Raw genomic sequence first — 21,373 nt, forward strand, 5'->3', positions numbered from 1 at the left:
CCCTGGCAGAGATAATTCGCAAGTGACTACACATGTCGACGGACCCTGGCTGCTTGCTGAGGGGCCACTAGGACACTATTCACTCACAGACAAGCATCTCTTATGAATCCCAGTGTCCTTATTCCTGGTTCTCACAGATATAATGAAACCAGCCTAAGGGACATCACGATAAAGGATCTTACAGTCTCCCTATTTCCGGAGCAGTCGGTGCAATCAGTGCTGCTGGGGTTGTTGGGATGTGTACTCTGTATTTTAAATCCGCATTTTAGCTCTCACGCTGAGACCCTCCAAGGCCTCATTTGCTGCTGTTTGTCCTCCTTAGTTGTGTCTTGACCTACTTTCTACTAATACGTTCTTCTTTTTTCTTTCTCCTCAAGCTACTGTGGAGTGCTACAACCCAAGGACAAATGAATGGACATACGTTGCCAAAATGAATGAGCCACATTATGGCCATGCTGGGACAGTGTATGGTGGATATATGTATATTTCAGGTAAGTTGCTTCAGGGAGCTTATGTAAGGTTAATGTACTCAACCCAAATAAAGAGGGATGTGAAATGCTGTGGGAACGTGTAGTTAAAAAATCAGTTTACTGTCTTTGAGTCATAATTGGAATTAATTTCAGTTTTTCGCAGTTTACAATTAGATTATTTTTCTTTTCCGCACTGAAGTATTTCATGGCAATAAACAGCTGATTACATCTTATTTCATCAAGGCCATAAATTCTACTCTGTGGTTACATCATCTGAAACCTTTCCCCTGAGCACCACTTCATGTATCATGCATTGCCATATGTCATAGACAGAGGGCTGTACGTGTGCGTTTGTTCATGTTCAATGGAAATGTTCAAACAGAATTTTTGTACATGATTCAGCATATGATTGATACATTAAAGGGATAGTTCACAAACATTTTAAATTCACTGCTCATCTACTCACCACTATGCCCTTGGACTGGTGGGTGAGGTGTTTGAGTCCACAAAACCCGCTGTAATAGACCTTTGTAGATCTTTGTACAAGACCAACTTGAAAGTGATAACTGAAAAAAACCTGGATACCAGGTCTCTGCCTGTAGTTTGGGAGATGTCATGGTGAGAAACCCACATTTTGATGATGATAGGTATTTGTCTTTCACACTTACAGAGTATTGATCAAACAATTCTTCACTCACTTGATTCATCCATGATGAGTGCTCAGGTGAAGATAAATGTGTGTTTGTGTCAGTGCTCGGGGAAGAGCGTGGAGACTGAGATTTTCAGCAGCCAATACTTACTCTTTTAGGTGTCATAGGATTGAAAACAAATCCAGCATTATGGAGATGAGCCCTAGTTTCTCGCTGTGACTAATCCAGAGTGATGCTACAAAGGAAGGGGAGGAGGTGAGGTGGTGGTGGAGGAGAAATTGGGGAGGGATGGAGCAAAGTAGAGGACTGAAACCTGTGTAGGAGGTGTAACACAGAAGAGCCTGTGTTAATCCCTACTGGCCGTGTGTACTGCCTTCATTCTGCAACACATAAACATGTAAAAGGGGATCACAGGATTTTTTTATCATATATATGTTCTAGTATGAAGGAGATTGGCTGGAAAACAATCTGAAAATAAGAGGTTAGTAATCTCTCAATGTACAATGCACAGATTCTGGAGTATCACCAGTGAAAAGCACCGGTTCAACATAAGATCTTGTGAAAATCTATGAATAGTGAGACCAGTAAAAACTGCCATGTCCGAATTTCAACCGATACACATGAGCATCCATGGAATGAATATTTAAATAAGTGTAATATTGGCAGTGAGAATAGACTGGTTTCTTTAGCCTCAGCAAATTAATACACATTAATATCTCTGCACGAGCCAGAAACTGTACTTACATTTACGCCTGGGAGGCTTTGGCAAAAAAAAACATATATAATATAACACTGAAAAGCTCTTTAGCAGTAGTATTAAGCTTGTTTACATTGAAAGGTGCTGACCAGCATACACACTGTTATTAGATACACTCCCTGCTTTGTGATTGCTGTGCACAGCACCAGTCAATTTAATTACTTAATCCACAGATTCCATTACTCATGCAAACCTCTATCAGTATTATGTGGCTCTATACACGGCAAGTAGCATCCCCTATTAGCTCCAGTTATGTCATGTAAATGATTCTGCTAGTGGTCCTTAATAATTATTTTTCCTTTATTGGTCTCTGCTATCAAAGATTAGTAATTCTATTTAAAAAAAAAAACTGTATTAAATCACAAGGTCGGCACTTCGACCCCCGTTCCTGTCTGTCCCCGCTCCGCACCCAACCCCAAATTGCCCCTGACGGCAGTGTCTATCTCATAGGAAAAAAAATGCTTCCCATAAAATGTGTCTATCAACGTGTTTGTGTGTGTGTGTCAAGACTAGAAATGTAAATACAGGCTGCAGACCATAGTGTTGGAGGATGCATTGTGTCTGTACGTAAAAAGCCAATAGTGAGTGTATTCTCTTTAATTTGATTTGATGTCATCTATTGCTGGCTTGATGGAAACGCCAGAAACTCCTACCTACCTTCTTATATAATTAGATAATTGTTTATATAAACAAAACTTTAACAAAATTTAATTAGTTGGTATTTCATTTGTCAACCCCAAGAACTGGGGCATAATTGGGAACACACAATGCTCATGATTTGGCAAGTGTAACATTACCATGGAGTGAAGATGAAAGCCACATTTTCACTTATTGAAAATAAATAAACTGAAGTGATGAATAACGTAGCTAATCCGATGGTAGCCAGCTGTTTTTTCCAATCTTTCAGCCTCAGCCTGTACTCTGCAGACCATTGGGATTTATGGCTCACCCTTTTGATATTGTAATGGGTCTTCTTTTGTTGGTTTCATGTTTCAATGAGGCAGGTATTAGCCAGCCAGCTGTCACAAGGGCAAAATAGGTGTCATGCTCTGCACCCGCATCGGCTACAACTTTGTGAAGGTTATAACCCAAGAAAAGGAACGTGCACGGCTCATATGGAAATTGTAAAGTGCTCTGACTTGTTAAGGTCCAAAAAAGATCTATATGAATTTAGTGTATATAGTATTAACTGTTCTGAATAGTATAAGTGCTTTCAGTGCAGACGGTACATGTAAAAGAGCTTTAGCCATTAGAGAAATGTTGTTGGACCAGCACCTACAGTGTCGCCACAGTCTCACAGTTTAGCTGTGCTACACTGTCTGAAGGTATCCCGTCAGCCGGATGAACCTGACAAATGCACTATGCCCATGGACCATCACAGCTCAAGTGGCATGGCAGAGTTCAGACATGAGTGGCGAGCCTTTGCAGAGCCACACCGCCTCTGGTCCGGGGCCTGATCTCACAGATTAAGATCGTTATGAAGAAGAGCTTGAGGTCTACGTTATTTACTGAGTCATCTTCAGCGAGGACACTATATGCATTGAATAATCTAAATCTTTTAGTTCTTCAGTAATTTGTTGTGACGTTTTGATGTATTTGCAAGAAAGCTGTTCATGACGGCTTCATTACTGTGGGTTTAAATCAGAGCAGACAAGGATGGTGATGTGTAATGTATGGGTGCATTATCCCCTCTGGATCATTATTGAAATGTTGCACGTATTGACACACTGTAATTGCAGCTCTTGCAAATAATGTGGGGACTGTGTCTGAAATCACACCCTGGTTGTTCTGTAGAGCAATGCAGTATGTTCCTCTTCTGCAGTTTTATTCCTGGCTCAATTCTCAGTGTGAAATTTATTCTACAAAGTAAAAAATATACTCAAGGAAATGAATAAATTAGCGTGCATCGCATGTACACTACCTTCTGCCAGCATTTCCCACAATTCAAGTTGTTTAGTTTTATAGATGTGTAAATTACTGTTGTGGAACTCAATGTCCCGTCAGCAATGGCCCGATATCACAATGACTCATGCGTCATTGTCACTGTAGAGTTAATGAATGTCTATTATATATTGAGCAGTGAATCAGCGATTAAGGAAGTGACTTAAAATACAGATGAAATGTAACTGTAATGTTACCGCAGTGACTGATAACCACACATAAATGTCAAAAAGCTGCAGAATAAATTTGCCAGCATGAGTTCAGGAGTGGAGAAACACTGGTCACTTAATATAAGTTAACTGAATGGGGACAATAATGAAAAGCACTGGGTTTTAATGTGAAGGGAAAAGAGAATCCAATAAAATAGGTTTTATCGTCTGCTCACTGCATGCTAATGTTGGTTCATATGTTTTCCGTGACATCCTGATTCGATCCATAACATGTTTTGTGCCGAGTTAATCCTTAAGCGGTCTGATCGTACAAGCGTTTGTTCAGAGATGAGTACGGTTCACTAGAAGTTTATACTAGGATTTAAGTTCTGGATGCCTTTAATCATAATGAGCTGTATGGGGTGGACTCAATGATAAACTATTAGCATATACAATATAATAAAAACTAGAGCCTGCCTGATGTGGGCTTTTGGGGGCCAATACCAATTACAGTTATCCTAAGATCTCAATTATGAGAAAACACTAATACTTTGTGCCGTCTATGGAAGGGAAAAAGCTTTTAGGCTCAATTTGGCTAAACCTTTTCTACTCTTAAAGCCTCACTTATGGTACCTGAGTAGACAATGGGACACCAGGATGCTGATCAGACATCATCATATCAGGGAATGGACAAAGCCCCTGAACTGCATCATAATAACTGCACAGTCTCTTGAGAGGAATTAGAAGGTCCCCCTCTATGTCAGCTCCAGCGCTGTTCTCTTGTCAGGATTTCAATAGCGGGCTACTTGGATGAAGAGAATGGATAGTTAGGCTATCTTTGGATTTGATCAGTTAACGAAGCGCAGCATCACAGATCTGAGTCATGGCTGCTGTATAGACCGCTGAGGCCGCAACAATAAACCAAGCACACGATCACTGGGCAGCGGCAAAGGAGAGATTCTGCCTCTATTCGGCATGCTCTGCAAATCCTCACCTCATTTGGTCCTAGTCACTCTGGCAGGGGGAGGGGGGGCGGGGGGATGCTTGGCGGCTTGGCGCCTTGGCTGCTACCCAAATGCATGCTGGGATTGTGTTCCTCTTTATTTTAAGCCTTCCCTGTAGACATGTCCTGTTTTTATCTTTCCCCCACTTTCCCTCAGTTTTTCATGTCGCGGCATCCACAGACTGTTGTTGTGCGTATTTGAATCAAAGCTTTGTAATGAGCGCTCATCATCAGCGTTTGTTCGCGGTACAGAAAAGAGGCTGAACGAACATCGGCGATACTCTGGCTCGGAAGATTACACTCAACCCTGTTAAGTCCTGGTTGAGTTTGAGTTTAGGTTAAATGAATGAAGATTACGTAAAGGTGAAATAAAACAATTTACAGCCTTAATTCTGATTCTTTTGAGGCCACTGTGAACATTCTTAGTAATAAGGCTGATCCTCTTCATTGCCCAAATATATACAAATATATTATTTCATTGGCGAGTTTTTCAACAATAGGCCTGCTTGACAAGTCTAGAAAGCTGTTTCCCTCCCAAAAGATCAGCGGAAGCTAATTTGCACTCTTTCTTTCTTCTTTTTTTCTCTGCAGGCGGAATCACTCATGACACTTTTCAGAAGGAGCTAATGTGTTTCGACCCAGATGCAGATAAATGGACTCAGAAAGCCCCCATGACGACGGTGCGTGGCCTGCACTGCATGTGCACAGTCGGGGACCGTCTCTACGTGATCGGGGGCAATCACTTCCGGGGCACCAGTGACTACGACGACGTGCTCAGCTGTGAATACTACTCCCCCGCCCTCGACTTGTGGACACCTATCGCTGCCATGTTGCGAGGGCAGAGCGACGTTGGCGTTGCCGTATTTGAGAACAAGATCTATGTGGTTGGGGGCTACTCGTGGAACAATCGCTGCATGGTGGAAATAGTACAGAAGTATGACCCCGAGAAAGATGAATGGCACAAAGTGTTTGACTTACCAGAGTCGCTGGGCGGGATCCGAGCCTGCACACTCACAGTTTTTCCCCCTGAGGATCATTCGGGCTCGCCCTCCAGAGAGTCGCCCCTCTCGGCTCCTTGATGAGTAAAGGGAGGGGGGACCCACTTTGCTCACGCACCCCTAACCCCTCGCCCACCCAACCCCCTCAACAAACACACCTTATAGACATTGTTTGCACTTCCTCTTTGGACTACATCTGTACTGCATCCCCAAGTACCTCCCACTCCCCTCCAGCTGTGCAGAAACCCCTCCCGAAGTGGTTAAAACCTACATACCGACGCGATTTGGCAACCTAATTACATGTTAATGGTGCATACCCGGTATGTTTTGGCAGGAAATACCTTGACTTGAAAAGTGACTTTGCAAATCAACTTTTCTACCTGATGTCTACAACGTTTTCTTAGGTCTCGTTTCTGTAGGCGTTCTACCCTGAGATGCTGACTTACCACACTGACTGTCTCTTCTAGTCTATGCCAGGTTAGCTGCAGGTGACCCCAGGGAGCAGAAGCTTAGGGGCCGATGAGCTCCACAACACAAGCTGGTTTTTAACTCAGGGGTTGGCCCAGGCCCCATCGACGTCTCTGACTCTCGCTCTCTCTGTCTCTCTTACAGTTTCAGTTCTTTCCTGCGGTCGCTATGAAGCTGTTAACAAAATGGTGTTTTCTAAATTTAATAAACATGGTTTTGAAAGTAAGAAAATGATGTCGTCATCATTGACTGCAGCAAACGCAAACCTCAAACCCCCCAAACAGTGGATGTTGATGCACAAACCTGGACATTTCAGTGTCTTATATATAAATTAGTTTTTTGTACGATAATGATCAAACTGGCTGGTATGGATTTGATCTGTATTAAGTGGAGGTCATTGGAAACCCCTCATTGTTGATGGTTTCAGTAAAGCCGCCTGACTCTGGTAAAAGGTGCGTGGTCATTAATCAGCTGTGGGAGAGAAGCAGGCTCCCTTTATCTTGGTTTTGTAAACTTCAGTGTACTGAATGAGCTGCAGGGGCGAAGCCGATCAGTCCAGCTGTGTGCCAGCCAGCTTGACTTGCCTGTTATTAGCAGATTATACCATAGACAAATTCCTAATCCAATTTATTGCGCTACAGTCAAGATTACCAGGAATGTTCAGTGCTTTTCAATCAATACATTCAGTTAATAACCGTGGTTAGAGGTTTGTTTCATTTGCTAATGTCGCTCGACCTCTCCCAACTGATTGCCAGTAATGTAAACCTAATGCTGCTGACCAGCGCGAACGAAAAAACTGGCACTTCAGCCGCTGTCGCCGCTCCACCTGGAATCGAGACAGACGGCCGTGGCGCCAACAGGCTGCCCACCTGCTCCGGGACGATTAAAGCCTTAATAGAGCAGCATATGGTGTCCGAGACGTCCGCCTCACGCTGCTCCCAGGAACAAAAGGTTTGTGTAATCATCAGGTGAGTTTGGTCTGGTGATTTAAATCCTCATTATATTCTCATCGTATTCAATTAGTGAGACGCTGCAGTGGTGTCCCTCATCTCAGGTTTTAATGGCTGGTCCCGCGGCAACAAACTTTCTGCTGTGCAGCCACCATGATGTCGGGTTATTTTACACGTAAATTCATGATGTTTTTTAGCCTTTTTAATGTTTCACTTTTAGTTTTTGAACCCCTTCTGTGCTACATTTCCTTTTTGACTGACCAAAAGTTTTTTTAACTATAGCATGGCTTGTGCTTGGTTTTACACTTGAGCTTTGTCACTTTGCTTTTAGCAGCTCGGTTAAAACCTTTTGTTTTGTGGCAGTTCAAAAGTTCCGTTTTTTAGGCTGCATCTTATTGTTGGGCCCTTTTGATGGAGCAGCTTGTATCATTCTCCAACATTTAAAAATAAGCAGTTTGTAATCCTGTGATAGAAAGTTGCTGGCTGAACAGAAGAGAAATAATATAACAGGCTCAGCTGCAGGCAAAGGCGTACAAACCAGAAGACGGGTGAAAGGGGGGAGAATTTAGTGTCTTTCCATAGACATAACTTTGAAAATAAATAACTCACTTCTTACCATCTACCCTCTGTATCACCTGACCAATAATGCTCATTTCCAGCTCTTTTAATTTATTCTTGAACTCCACTACGGTATCTATTTACAGTTCAAAAATGTTGTACTGGCCCTTTAGGGATCCTGCAGTTCACTGACTTTTCTGAAACAGCTGGATTTGGCTTCAAGGCCGCCCCCTACCCTTTAGGCCACTCTGTGGACCCCTGAACACAGCAGTAGCAAACCGAGCAGGTAGCTGTATCCCGCTGAGAGGTGGGGGTGGTTATGTCTAAATATGGAAGTTCAAGGCACTCTGACCTCTGAATGCCCGGAGCGTGAAAAAAACCTGTTGGAAACCAGGCGTTGAGAAAAAGAACAGCCCCGCTCCCTGTTACTCTAACATGCATTTAGCCAATGTTTGGAAACTGACCGTGACTAAAATGACAATCCAATAATGTGATATTACATTTTCCTCTGAAAATAAGAAAAAGCATAAAAGATCCAGTGCACGGCAGAAGAGTTGAAAGAGAAGAGGAAGTGACCTATAGGAGAAAGGACAGCAGAGGCAGCACATGATGTTCCACATCCACTGTCCTATTCCTGCCAGACCGTTTTTTATTCACCACCTTTCTTCATCACCACTGGAGGCTTGTTCACATGATTGGTGAAGCGTGTGGATTAGCGACGTAACTCTTTACACATTAGCACAACACACATTTGTGGCTGTGTGTTCCTCCACATGGCTCCTCCTCTCCTCCTCTCCTCCTCTCCTCCTCTCCTCCTCTCATCCTCTCCTCCTCTCATCCCAGGCGGAAAATGACCCAGATTCTCCGGGCTGCTGGGTGTGTTTGCATACACATCACTCTGTTGACATTGTCAGTCAGAAAGCATCACTCCGAGCGGCGAGGAGAGGGATGGTCTCCAATGCGCCTCTCACCATGATGAAATACAGAGCCACAGATCCCTGCTGTGCTCTGACTGCCTGGATGATGGAGTTAATGGCTATTGATCCCTCTGGAAGGCAGCCAACATATCCTGATGTTACACCTGCTAAACATGTTCATCTTTTGAACTCACAAGCTGCCTTCCGCTATCAGACTCCACAAAGGGTTTAGGTCTCAGATGAAGTTTTAATCTCTTTTCTCTTGCTCATCATGAATATTCAGAAAAGGTCAAGTTCTTACTCCCCTCTCCTGCTCTGTCATCCGTTATGTCTGTATCCAGAATAATCTGTCCCCGATCGTTCTTGTGTGTGTGTGTGTGTGTGTGTGTGTGTGTGTGTGTGTGTGTGTGTGTGTGTGTGTGTGTGTGTGTGTGTGTGTGTGTGTGTGTGTGTGTGTGTGTGTGTGTGTGTGTGTGTGTGTGTGTGTGTGTGTGTGTGTGTGTGTGTGTGTGTGTGTGTGTGTGTGTGTGTGTGTTCAGCTGGAGTGGGAGGGGTAATTGGGATTTGTTTTGTTCAGCATCTGGCCATCAGTCCTAGATTTGAGTTCATGCCCTAGTATTTCATCTAAATGTGCAAACTGCGTAATAGTACCATCACAATGTACCTGATCACCACTGTTAACACTTTATTGGATGTAAAGCTCAAAGATTTGTTATTTATGTGCGCAAAGCTCCGTTTTGTAGTGATGCTGATGGAGAGGGACTGGTGTTTAGGTTTTAGGCTTGTGTTCACTTCCAGTTTTTCCTGGAGTGGAGACTTCATAATGGCATCAGATATTGGTGGTGGATCACGAGCAAGGTGGCAGCTGATGATGGACCCTTATTGGCGGCAGTGGACAATGACTGTGGACTATAGTGGCATCCGATCTCGATGGTGGATCATGATCTTGCTGGCTGCTGACCATAGACTATGATTTCAGTAGGACTGCTTGATATATAGTATTTCTCCTCAGATACTTGACTGACCTTCAGTTATCCTTCAAAATGTTTACCCTCATCAATGCTGCTAGAACCTTTATCCTGATGATGTTTTCCTCTACACTTGACATCTATTGCACTTCTGTCCGTCCTGGGGGAGGGATCCCTCACATGTGGCTCTCTCTGAGGTTTCTACGTATTTTTACCCTGTTAAAATGGTTTTTAGTAGTTTTTCCTTAGTCTTGTTGAGGGTTAAGGACAGAGGATGTCTCACCATGTTAAAGCCCTATGAGACAAGTTGTGATTTGTGAATACGGGCTATACAAATACAATTTGGTTGATTGATGAATGACTGGCAGCCTGTCCAAAGTGTCTGCCCTCCTTCAACCCAATGCATGCTGGGATATGCTCCAGTACCCTCTTGACAATGAGAAGGAAACAGTATAGTGGGCAGAGAATATAAATTGGGATGGGGATTGGGTTGTAGCTTTGGTGTTCACAGGTAGGGCTATGTCGTTTGCACTAAAACTGTCTGATTCTCCTTTGAGGAAACAAACACTATATTGTTTTATAATGTTGCAATTGAAGAGTCGCTTCCTAAAGATCAGATGAGAAGAACAGAGAGGCTGGAACAGTGAAAACACTGTGGGAAAGCTGCTTTACAACGTCCTTTACAAACCAGGTCAAAACATATCTGTGGTCAAACATTTGAACGCATAGCCCCAGCATACAACACAAATCGGATATAAATGGGACATATTATGAAAAGTCCACTTTTGTAGTGCTTCTGCACGTTAATTTGGGTATCTGGCATGTCTACCGACCCCAAAACTTTGGAAAAAAACAACTCCCACGATTTGTTATATTTCCTCTAAGTAAGAAACGTCATGCTTGAGTGACAGTCTGGATGAGGAACTGAATGCTCCGTGTCTTTACTGCTGCTGCATCCATCCTGTATTCTACTGGTTAGTAGTGGGTGAGAGTCACCTACGTTAGCTCCTGAAGCTTCGCTTGATCAACACGAGTGTCATTGAGACGTGTTGATGTTGTTTTGATTTTCTACTTAGACTGGTAAAACTTAGAAACTCCGCAGGGAAGTGAGGAGAGACACTCGCGCACTAGGTGGGCGGGGCTACATTCGCCTGTATAGGTGTTTCTTTTACCTGCACGTCGTCTTGCAGGCGGGTCGCGATAGTATATTGTTTACTTTACAGTGTGTTGTTCAGCTCCGACACACACAGACTCTGTAATTAAGTCATGCATTGTTATTGTGCCTTATAAAGACCAGTTATAAGCTAATGTTCAATAGGTCTATATTGTAAATGTTTATATTTCTTTATGAGTGATACTGTATATTAAGATGTTTGGAGGAAAGACACACCATAATAATTGAATGTATGTTTTATGCAGTTTAAAATGCAGTTACACTCAAAGAAATGCTTGTACTTGAAATTGTGTTTAATTTGAATAAGATGCAGTCTGGATGTGGAACTGAAGCTCTGTGTCATTACTGCTGCTGCATTCATGCTGTATTCTACAGATATACTTTGTTGCTGTGGTATCAATTTTGGGACCCATAACATATATCTCCAACCAATACTTTGACATTCAAAAAATTAATCTAACATTGGGTAAAATGAGGCAAAAATTGAGGTACGAACCTCCTTGGTGTTGTCAGAACATGCTAGCACATTGAGGCTTATGGTTAGTGTGTGTGTGTCCAAGCAACTTCGACGAAGAAAGAAATAATTTTATAATAAGCTTTCGTGTGTGTCTGTGGGGGGGGGGGCGCCAGGAGTGACGCTTGCCTAGAGCGCCAAATGTGCTAGGGCCGGCCCTGCCAATATATTACAGACATTTCATTAAGACCTCAAGGAACCATATCAACTTGTGGTAAAATGGGCATAACATGTCTCCTTTGAAAGGTCCCTCTCAGATGTTATTACTGTGTTTGCATGAAATCAGATACATTCTTGATTTTCAGTTTAGCAGCATTACATTCTTAACCGCTTGTAAATTCAAATAAATTGTAAAAGACAATATAAAAAACTATATAGAATGAGTATTTATTACTACGTCATGACTCCATAGTTCCTTCAGTATTCCAGCAAAGAAAAGAAAGAACATTATTTACATTGTTTACTCTCACGGAAGCATCAGAAATGATCACAAAACAGAACGATATGGCTGCAGTGCATTTTAACAAGCTTTTATTTTCTCACTTATTTATTTATTATTTTTAATTGCACTGTCCTGATTTTTCGATTTGTCATGTGTTTTTTCATGCGAAATGCGATTTCCTTTTTAAATACTTACATACAAATGACCAGAAAAGAATCTTAATTTTATTCTTAATTTTTGTTTGTTGGCAAAAAAGCACCTTTAGAGCTAATTTTGGACTGTCGCAGTTGCCCCCTGAGATGATAAGGCGCTTTGTAATGGCAGATGGCGGACGGCTCACTGACTCCTTGTCGAACACTGTCATGATTTCTTGCACGTGAACTCGTGTGCAGGGTGAAAGAGCAGGTGCCTCGCATGTGCACGTGTGACAAGGCCAAGGCCAGAGGTGATCGATAACTCTCCTCCATTTCAGCTTCCTCAGCTCTGTCGTGGATAACGCCAGGTTACCATGGTTACCTTAGCTTTCCATACAAGGAAACGGTGAACGAGGAAATTCAAGGGAAATTCTCCTCCTCTCCTTCGAGAAACGCTCTCGCTGGTCCAACCTGTGGAGTGGAGAGGAGAGCGCGGCCCTGTGGATAGCAGGGGAATGGACATGGGGGGGGGGGGGGTCAAGAGCCAGTGACTGAGGGGCAAACATTAGCAGCCTCTTCAAGCACAAACATTCACTCTTGTTGTAGAAGTGCTGCTGTGCTGATCACTTGAGCCAACTCATTGGCATCCCCGCCAGAGTAACTCATTTCCATTTCCATTACATTATCCCCGAGTGCACACCAGAAGGTGGCTTTGGTTTCTTCACCACTCTTTGCAATCATGACCTCTAGTGGTCCCTGTGAAAACCAAATGAGAGTGGCGCTGACTCACCCTGAGAGCGTTCTGAGAGACGTCTGGATGAAAGATCTCACTCCTGTCTTTGCATTTGCAATGATGCCAAGAGGAGAAAAATGTGAACTGATGTACACCCCAGCTGGATTCAGCTCTAAACCCTGAGCATCCTTCCTGTAACTCAGACCATTCATCTTTGTATTTACAGAGCTGTGGTTTGAGCCTAGACAGACAGACACTGTGAAAGACATAACAGGAATAAACAGGATGCGATGCCTGCAGGAGGGGAGGAAGGGGGGGGGGGGGGTCACTTAGACCAACACTTTCCTCTGACGAAGGCCACAGCATGGCCCAGTTTCTACTTTTAAAATAAAAATCTCCTCAGCTTTTTTTTTATTTTTTATAGAAAACACCTCAGTCACTCTGCATTTAGTGACCAACACCTTTTCATTTCCCTCTCTTTGCTTTAGAGGATTCAGGGAGACAGGAGGACTAAAGCAGTGCGTGTTCACATTTCTTGCCTGGCTGCAGAGGATGGCTCAGGTCAAATAATGGGCTCTGATGGATGTCTGACCTACTTAGAGCATTTCATGCCCTATAAAAGCTGACCCCAGGGGGCAGAGAAAGCAGCCATTAGTGCCCCTGCTGGTGGGATAGACTATACTAATAATACAAATTGAGATTCATTTTCCCAGAGCCACATGCAAATTAATTTCTCATGAATAATTAATTGCCTGAGAATGAATGATGCTTCTGAGTAGGTTCGAGGATAGTGTTGTGAGATGAACGGAATATTACAACCTACAATCACTTTCATTGCAGTAAAGCCTCTTAATGCCTCGAGCCACAGCATTGAACATTTGCTAAGAAGAAGTAATTTTATCTACACATTAAATAATTACTCCTTATTAGGTGTAATGTCATATACAACACAGACGATACACAGCATCATGTAAACAACAAAAATAATTCAATTTAAAACAAATGCTGCAATAAATGAGGAATACCATTGAGCTTTCCAATCTTTTCAATCCTGTTATGCTGCATACTGTTTATTCGTTATTTCCACTCCCTTTTTTCAATTTTCTATCCTTGAATCTATTCATTTTGATGTATTAAACACCAAGTGGTATAAATATTTCATCCTATAAATCATTGTTATAATATACATTATATTATATGTTTGCTCAGGTGGAATTTTGAGGTCTATGTAATTTACTTAAACATTAAAATTTGCATTCGTTATATTTACAGATGTAATCTTTGCAGATTCATATTTTACAGACCTTATTGTATATCTTTACTTAAACTACTTCTACGTCTGGAAACTGGACAAATGCGAGTGAACCTAGGTTTGCAGACATGAAAGCATGAAACAACGACCTGAAATGTGCTAATATTCATCACAGTTAATGTGTTTCACGACACACAGTCATTTGATTCATTGTTAATGTAAAATATTTGATTTGCAGTTTAGTCTCATGCTACTTTAAAGTGTGCTTCTAATGGGCTCTGAGTTGAAAATGATCCAGATTTGAGGACATCATTATCCGATTATCTGATTGTGTTGGATGTAAACAGCAGAGAGGGCCTGCTCTGCATCATGGTGATCACATGCCATAGATATCTCCTCAGATATCTGCTTGAAGAAAATACAATTCACTTACCCTAAAAATCGAATTCTCTTAAATGTTACATCTGCTCCCGGGACTATTTGACATTTCATATTTAGAGATTGGGTCAACTATCTCTAAATAGGGAGGCGGTGGTCTAGTGAGTGAGGCGGTGGTCTAGTGGCAGACACTTCGACTATGGGCAGAGAAGGTCTTTGGTTCGTCTCTTGTTCGATTCCACGGAGAGACAACAAAAGACGAACCTGGATTGATCTGTCCAAAAATCCAAGAGTCTCCCTACCCTGTCTAGTGCCCCTGAGCAAGGCACCTTACTCCCCCAACATCTGCTCCCCGAGCGCCGTACATGGTCACTCACTGCTCTGTGTGTCCTGCACACAGATGGGTTAAATGCAGAGGTTAAATTTACCTACCATTGCATGAGTGTGTTGTGCATGTCTGTGCATGTGTTTGGTATAAATAAACATATCTTAATCTTAATCTTAAAATCTTAAAAAAACTTCTCAATTTTGTGTATTTAATCATCATTAGCCACAAATGCAACTAGAATGCATGTACCCAATGGTCCCCTTATGAAACCACATTTAAATTCGCTAGATCCGGATTTTTATTGGGATCTGTAACACAAGTTTACAGACTACACAAATACTCACAGTCATTATCATCATTGTTGGTCATGCAGGCAGAATTTTATGGGACATTTTATTGTGAAATCCCGGAGCCATGAATTGAGCTCATTCCCCGTCATCCCTGACCTCTTTACCAGAAAAGCAATGTGAGTCACCAGTTTAGTTAATGATATGATTCAACATGACTCCCCTTGATGGAGAAGAGTCCTGTCAACACACATCCCAGATGCTGACCAACATTTGGCTGCAGCTACAAATTTCTCTTTAATGTGTTTGGTTTCCCAATAAACCTATTTGAAACAAAAATGTGGATTTTTGTTTTTTCACTGGTTCATTCATTAAGATTAAGTTTTTCAATGGCCTTGAAAATTATGCAAATCACTGCACTCCTTTTTGTTTTACTTCCAGGGTGAAAGTTTATGAAAATTTGGTGTTTACAAAGTCGACAAAATGTTCCCCTTAAGTTCACGTAGTTTTTTGATTTGATCTCGATGTGATATGTTTCTCGTTTGTGTATTTTTTTTATGATCAGAAAGCATTTAAACAAGAACTTCAGAACGGACACACCCAGCCGCCTCGCTCTCCTTTTAGATCCATGACCAGTTGGCTCACTGAGAGGTTTTTAAACCTTGTCTAGTTGTTAAGATTATGAAAAACATTCAAAGTTTGTAAAAATAGTTTATTTGAAAAAGCAAATAACATCATTTTGAAATAAAACATGTTAACATCTACTTGTCTTCTAATGAGCACATGTTGTTCTGCTCTGCTCTCATTAGCAGAACAGCACTAGTCTATCACTCTATGGTTTTGGTTAAACATATTCTGCTTTTATGCTTTACAGACATTTCATCTCAGTGTGTTTTGAACAAGCTGCTGCCGTGTCGTAATATTGCGCACATGTAAACCATCTTTAAGGAAGTCCTTCCACTTTGAGAGTGACTGCACTCAGACCGCATGTGTGTCACAGATCTCGAGGCCATTTCAGCAGCGGAGAAAAACAGGCTGTTGTATCTCCAAATTACACATGTTAGATGACTTCCATGCAGCTTGGAGTGGTGTAAGTTGTGCCGTGCAGTTGGAAAAGGAAAAAAGCCAGGGGCGGTGGAACGACTCTGTGGCAGCAAGCGGAGCGAAAAGGAATTAAAACATGGCTTTGAGACATGCAGGCTTGAATTTGAGATAAACAGGGTGGATTTAAATATTGGACTTTCTTCCCCTTCTCATCATGGCCAAAAAGAAAATGCCCGAAGCTTCTCACCCAGTTCTGGAAGTCTGGAAATCTGAGCTGGAATGAGAGGAGGCTCACAAAATCCAGATCCGCTGAAAGCTATTGTATGACAGCTGGGAAAACAGCACTGGAGACCAGTGCTCCTCCAGTGCGCTGACACAACTTCCGACTACAAGACAGATGGAAAAACTCACCCGTCCCCAGAGCTGTAAAAACTCTCAGCCCAGTCACATTTCAGCCCTTTCCACAAACAAGTGTCATTGCTTTAAACTGAACTCAGTTTCTCCAACCTTTACTTTGAATCTAATGGTGATCATGATACAAATAGTCTCTGCTGAAGACTAAGGGCGACAGAGCTTTTAAAAGAAAGGCTGAGTCACTAGCTTCCCTCAAATCAAAGCTCAAAACTTACGTTTCGATAATTTTACCATATTTTATTTATGATATTGGTGCTATATAAATAAAAGATATTATCACATTTATTATGATACAACTCATAGCTCACATTTGGGCCTAAACACATAAAATGAGGAACTCTAACAGGGACTTTCAGAGAAATCTTCAAAACAATATAATATACTGTCTAAGATGCCATGATGTGGCTGGTAACCATCAGCTTTTGGGTTGTGTCTTTCTGTCGGGTTGTTCTTCTGCTCAGAACTCATTTTGATCAGTTGAATTCTGTCATCTGTGAAAAGAGAAGCAGAACATCTCCTATGGATTATGAGTGAGTACATTTTGCTAATTCTTAATGTTTTAAAAAACAAACTGGATCAAATGCACAGACGAAAAGCTGAAAACAAAATATTTTCTACTCTCATAAAAGGCTGATGTTTTGGAAATAAAGCAAGTAAGAGGTGCTCAGAAGTTCCTGATATTTCAGAGCTAGAACAGTGTATTTTTGAAATGCAAAGAAAAAAAACTCATATATATTAAACCTTATCCAACGTTCTTGTTGTTTGTTGTCTGGAATTAAATTTCTGGAAAATATAGATCAGATAAGGAGGCTAATTGTTTTCCCCCTCACCACTAAGAGTGAAGTAAAACATCAGCAGACAGACACATTCATGCTCCATGATGAGACTCCCCTCCTGCTGCGCTTTCAGAAAACCTCTCCGTGCATCAAATCTCAGACGATACAATGGAGTCAAAGTTAATTAACTGCAATATCCCCGAAAAGTCTCTCGGGAAAAAGTCTTATCTCGCCGAGCGCCCGGCTGGGCTCTGTTTTCTGTTCACTGCGTATCAGCAGTGTCACGCATAGAGATGCTGGCCTCCTGTTTCCTTTGCCTCTTGTGCCTCCAGAGCAAGACGGCCAACAAGAGGAGTAGCAGGAAGCCCAGCGCTCCCCCGGTGAGTCCTGCTTTCAGGGCCAGACTGCTGTCTCTGGGGTGGTACATCACACATGAGCCTGGACTGGATCCGCTCTCGTTCTCGGCGACCACACAGACCTCTGCAATGGTTTCTACGAGGCCCAACCCCCCACTCCTTTTTTCCTTCCCAAAGATCTGCCGCTGCTTGCCCCCTACTGTCACCAGATAAGTTGTGACATAGGAATAAGGTGCACACCACTGAATCACCACGTCCGACCCGTTCCAGGACACCGATCTGAGGTTGGGAGCCTCCGGAGCCTGGTTGTGTAAAGTGTGCCCCGGACACGAGCATTTGGTGGATTCTCGCAGCACAGAGCAGGAGACCTGACCCTCGAGACAGGGGTCGTATTTGCATCGTTGAGGAGACACTACATCTGGAGGACCTCCTCCGGGTACAAGGGTGGTGGTCGTGTCCTCAAATTGGTAGTAATCTTCTGTGGAAAGTCGGAGGGCCTCGATGGAAAACCCATGTGGCCTCGGCCGTCCCATGGGATTCGTGCCTGCGACTTGTGATGCCGTTGGCAGGGGAGAGCAACCGCTGATGAAAAACAGGCAGACGATCACCGGGGGAAAAGGACCGACCCTGCTGGCAGCTGACATGCTGTCTGGAGATCATAAAAAAGTAAAAGTCAGTTGTGTTGGAATATCAGGTTTTTTTGCATAGGAATGAAAAGGACAACCCTCTTGGGTTTCCAGCTATGTGTACATTCAGATTTAGTTTCTTGTTGACTCGAATAAAACAACATTTATTCCCAGGTGTTGAGACTTTTAGAGATTATACGACTGCAGAGGGAGCGACTTGTCGACTGATTTGCCCGGCTTCAATACGAGCCAAGTTTCAGCTGAGGAATTACAAAAAATCTCCCTCACTTTGAAGCATAAACTGTTGAAACTAGAGGGAGGCTCTCGAGTAAGATAGATAGATAGATAGATTACTTACTAAGCACATGAGAAAAATATGAACACCTCATTAGCAGAAATGCATTACTCCGCAACAAATTTGTCAATGACACATAGTCTTTCCTCCCCACAGGGCTTCTGGGAATAATCCTCATTTGTGGAGCTTCGTAGGTACTTCACGCTAATTCCACATTCCCTTCTGTCTTGCACAACTGGTCCGAATGCCTCCACACCCAAGATACAGCGCTGCCCGGTCAGCTTGATCAAGTTACAGAAATGTGCGATTTCCACAGCAGATTCCACATGAACGTACCTGACATGTGCTCTGCGGTGAACACGCAGAGGGATAACAATGAAATCCATTCAAAGGGAAGAAACATGTGTGGGTGTTTAAATGCATGAAAAACCGAGCAGGAGGCTCCACTGAACACTCAGCTGTATGGGCCAGCTGAAACTCTAAGTGCCTGTGTCGAGTATGAAAAGTTATGACCTTACCTGTTGCTTGCAAAGTGAAAGTTTGTAATCTCAATTGAAATTTGAAGCAGCTTCTTCTCCTCGTCTTCCGTCCACTTGCTCCTTACTCTTGCTCTCTCCTCCTTTATGTATTTTTTTCCCCAAACAATCACCTCCTTCTTTCTGTCCTCCCACAGTCCCCCCTCTCTGTTATTCCCTCCTGCACCAGCTCCACCTCCCTCCTTCGCTAAATGGTTCAGTAATGTGAGTGACGGTCTGACTGAGTGAGTGAGTGTGCTTGCTATTAGTGGTGTCACTGCTATTAGTAACTTCACCGCCGTCTGATTTGCGGTGAGGTAAACTCCTGAATTCTTGTCGCGTTCCTCCATAGTGTACGTTTTTCAGTCAGAGCATGTCTGACTTGTTGATGAGCCGTACTTCTCCTTTTCGGGCCGAGGGGATTTGAATAAAACAGGGGAGATCTCTGTTCCATGGCATTGATTCACTGGAATTACTCATTCCTGACATAATGGGTGGCTACAGACAGCTTATCCCATCCTCCCAGCCGCCTAACCCCTCACCTAAATACAATTTATGACTTGACTTGAATCATAGCAGCTAAAACTGAAACATCCGGTGCCCCTGCTGGTATGAACCTGACTGGACTTGTTCTGGGGATGATTTGTGATGCATGGAAATAAGAAACTTCATAAACAAATAAAACAAAGCTAATTCAAATAAAAAGTGATACTAGAATGGTACTATACCTCTACTAAGGCCCAACATTTTTTAAACCACATTTAAATTCACTAGATCACAGATTTTATTTGGTTCTTGCCCATATTTCACACATTCTAAAATATCAGCCGCCTTATTATGCAGGATTTTTTCGTGTAGATCCATGAATTATGATCTGAGAAATCAGGGGAAATGTTGAGACATTTCATAATGTAAAAAAAGTGTAAACAGATACATGTTGGATTCACCCTCTGATCTGGATCATGCCCCACACCTCCATGAAATCTCCTGGAAATCAGTGGATTCAGTGGTCCTGCTACAAATACAAACTGAATCCTCTTGTCAGAAGAGGTGGTGATAATTTAATACACCAGCAACATCGCGATAAGTAAACTCCACACAGCACTTCCATGAGAGAAGAACAAAGTGTTCCGTTTGTGGGACAGCTGTGGCTTTAAAATCCAGCCTCACGCTCACATTTCCACCCTGCCTTCAAGCTTAGGCTGCAGACAAATAACCAAAATGAGCTTTCATTGTCCTGAGCCAGAGGAATTCACCAAACTGATGAAGTTACCTCAGTTTGCTCAGTCAAGCGGTTTTAGTAGATGAGTCATATCCCTGGTATTCAGCAGGCAATAAGAAACCAACAGGTATAACATCACACATTTTTTTCCACAAGAAGGAATGTAAATAATCTTAATTTGTTATATCAGTATTACAGTTTTATCATTTGTTTTTCCCCTTTTGTCGCTCTTTCTTCCTCAAATTATTTTATTTTTTTATATCAGTATTATATTTTTATCAGTTGTTTATTTCTTTTTTGTCTCTCTTTCTTCTGTATTGCGTCCGAGGACACACAGGAAGGAGTGTGGGTGTGTAAGTGTGAAGGAGATGCATATATTTGCATCTCCTGCCAGGATATGTGTGGGTACATGTTGTGTAATACAGGTTGTGTTTAATATCTGAATCCAATGCTGAAAAACATGTATTTGTATTTATGCCTTATTTCCCGTTCACGGTAAAAGGAGGTTTCCCAAACACATTTAACACCAGGACCAAAGATGGTGTGACTGGCGACGTGAACCAGTAAGTGGCAGAGATGAAGTCACATACACTTACTAAGAAATGACCTGAAGTCCAGCAGATGGTAACGTTTATATAAGCCCATTATACACTCCCCTTCTTGCCCATGGACTAGTCACTCTTTCCCCTGCCACCACATCTGGCTGACACGGGTCTGGTTTCCCCCATCAAAACAAAACTACATAAGGAATCATTTATTTTTCTATATAAAAATGAAATGAATGCAAATGGATACTACAATGCCCTGTAGTGAAAGATCCATGAATCTGCAGCACAGCATAAGGGTTTTATTTACATCATGTGCAGATAAGCTACCGTCATGGAAACTTGGTGGCTGCTGTCTGAATAATTCATCTATTTATTCACTTGTTTCTCACTGGTTGGTTGATCAAATCATCAGCTGTGATTTTTATCTCCGACCCCTGAATGAGACAAAGGTAGATCAGCATCAACAAGCCAAGGTTTATTTTGTATTTCCTTGGTTCATTTAAAAA

At 42.4% G+C, this 21,373-nt stretch overlaps 2 protein-coding genes across 4 annotated transcripts in view; one reads left to right on the top strand and one right to left on the bottom strand.

Moving 5' to 3' along the window:
• klhl13 (kelch-like family member 13) overlaps nucleotides 1–6,659 on the top strand; it is a 32,300-nt gene extending 25,641 nt beyond the window's left edge. For all 3 annotated transcript variants that reach the window (XM_062406577.1, XM_062406575.1, XM_062406576.1), the window contains 2 exons: nucleotides 378–491; nucleotides 5,562–6,659. In XM_062406577.1, coding sequence (XP_062262561.1) covers nucleotides 378–491; nucleotides 5,562–6,049 — 602 coding nt within the window. In that variant the 3' untranslated portion in view covers nucleotides 6,050–6,659. The remainder of the gene's footprint in view (nucleotides 1–377; nucleotides 492–5,561) is intronic.
• A 9,498-nt stretch (nucleotides 6,660–16,157) lies between these two features.
• On the bottom strand, nucleotides 16,158–19,266 carry LOC133969164 (leucine-rich repeat neuronal protein 4). Its single transcript, XM_062405452.1, has 2 exons — nucleotides 19,101–19,266; nucleotides 16,158–18,310 (listed from the first exon to the last, which is right to left on the bottom strand). Exon 2 carries the CDS (start codon nucleotides 18,303–18,305, stop codon nucleotides 17,568–17,570), a length of 738 nt encoding a protein of 245 aa, XP_062261436.1. The 5' UTR covers nucleotides 18,306–18,310; nucleotides 19,101–19,266; the 3' UTR covers nucleotides 16,158–17,567.
• Nucleotides 19,267–21,373: the final 2,107 nt, after the last annotated feature.

Source organism: Platichthys flesus, chromosome 15 (genome assembly GCF_949316205.1).
Source record: "Platichthys flesus chromosome 15, fPlaFle2.1, whole genome shotgun sequence".
Classification (NCBI taxonomy): domain Eukaryota; kingdom Metazoa; phylum Chordata; class Actinopteri; order Pleuronectiformes; family Pleuronectidae; genus Platichthys; species Platichthys flesus.

Bases quoted from the DNA above. Each gene is read 5' to 3' on its own strand.
- LOC133969164 (XM_062405452.1), bottom strand. From the start codon at position 18,305: ATGTCAGCTGCCAGCAGGGTCGGTCCTTTTCCCCCGGTGATCGTCTGC.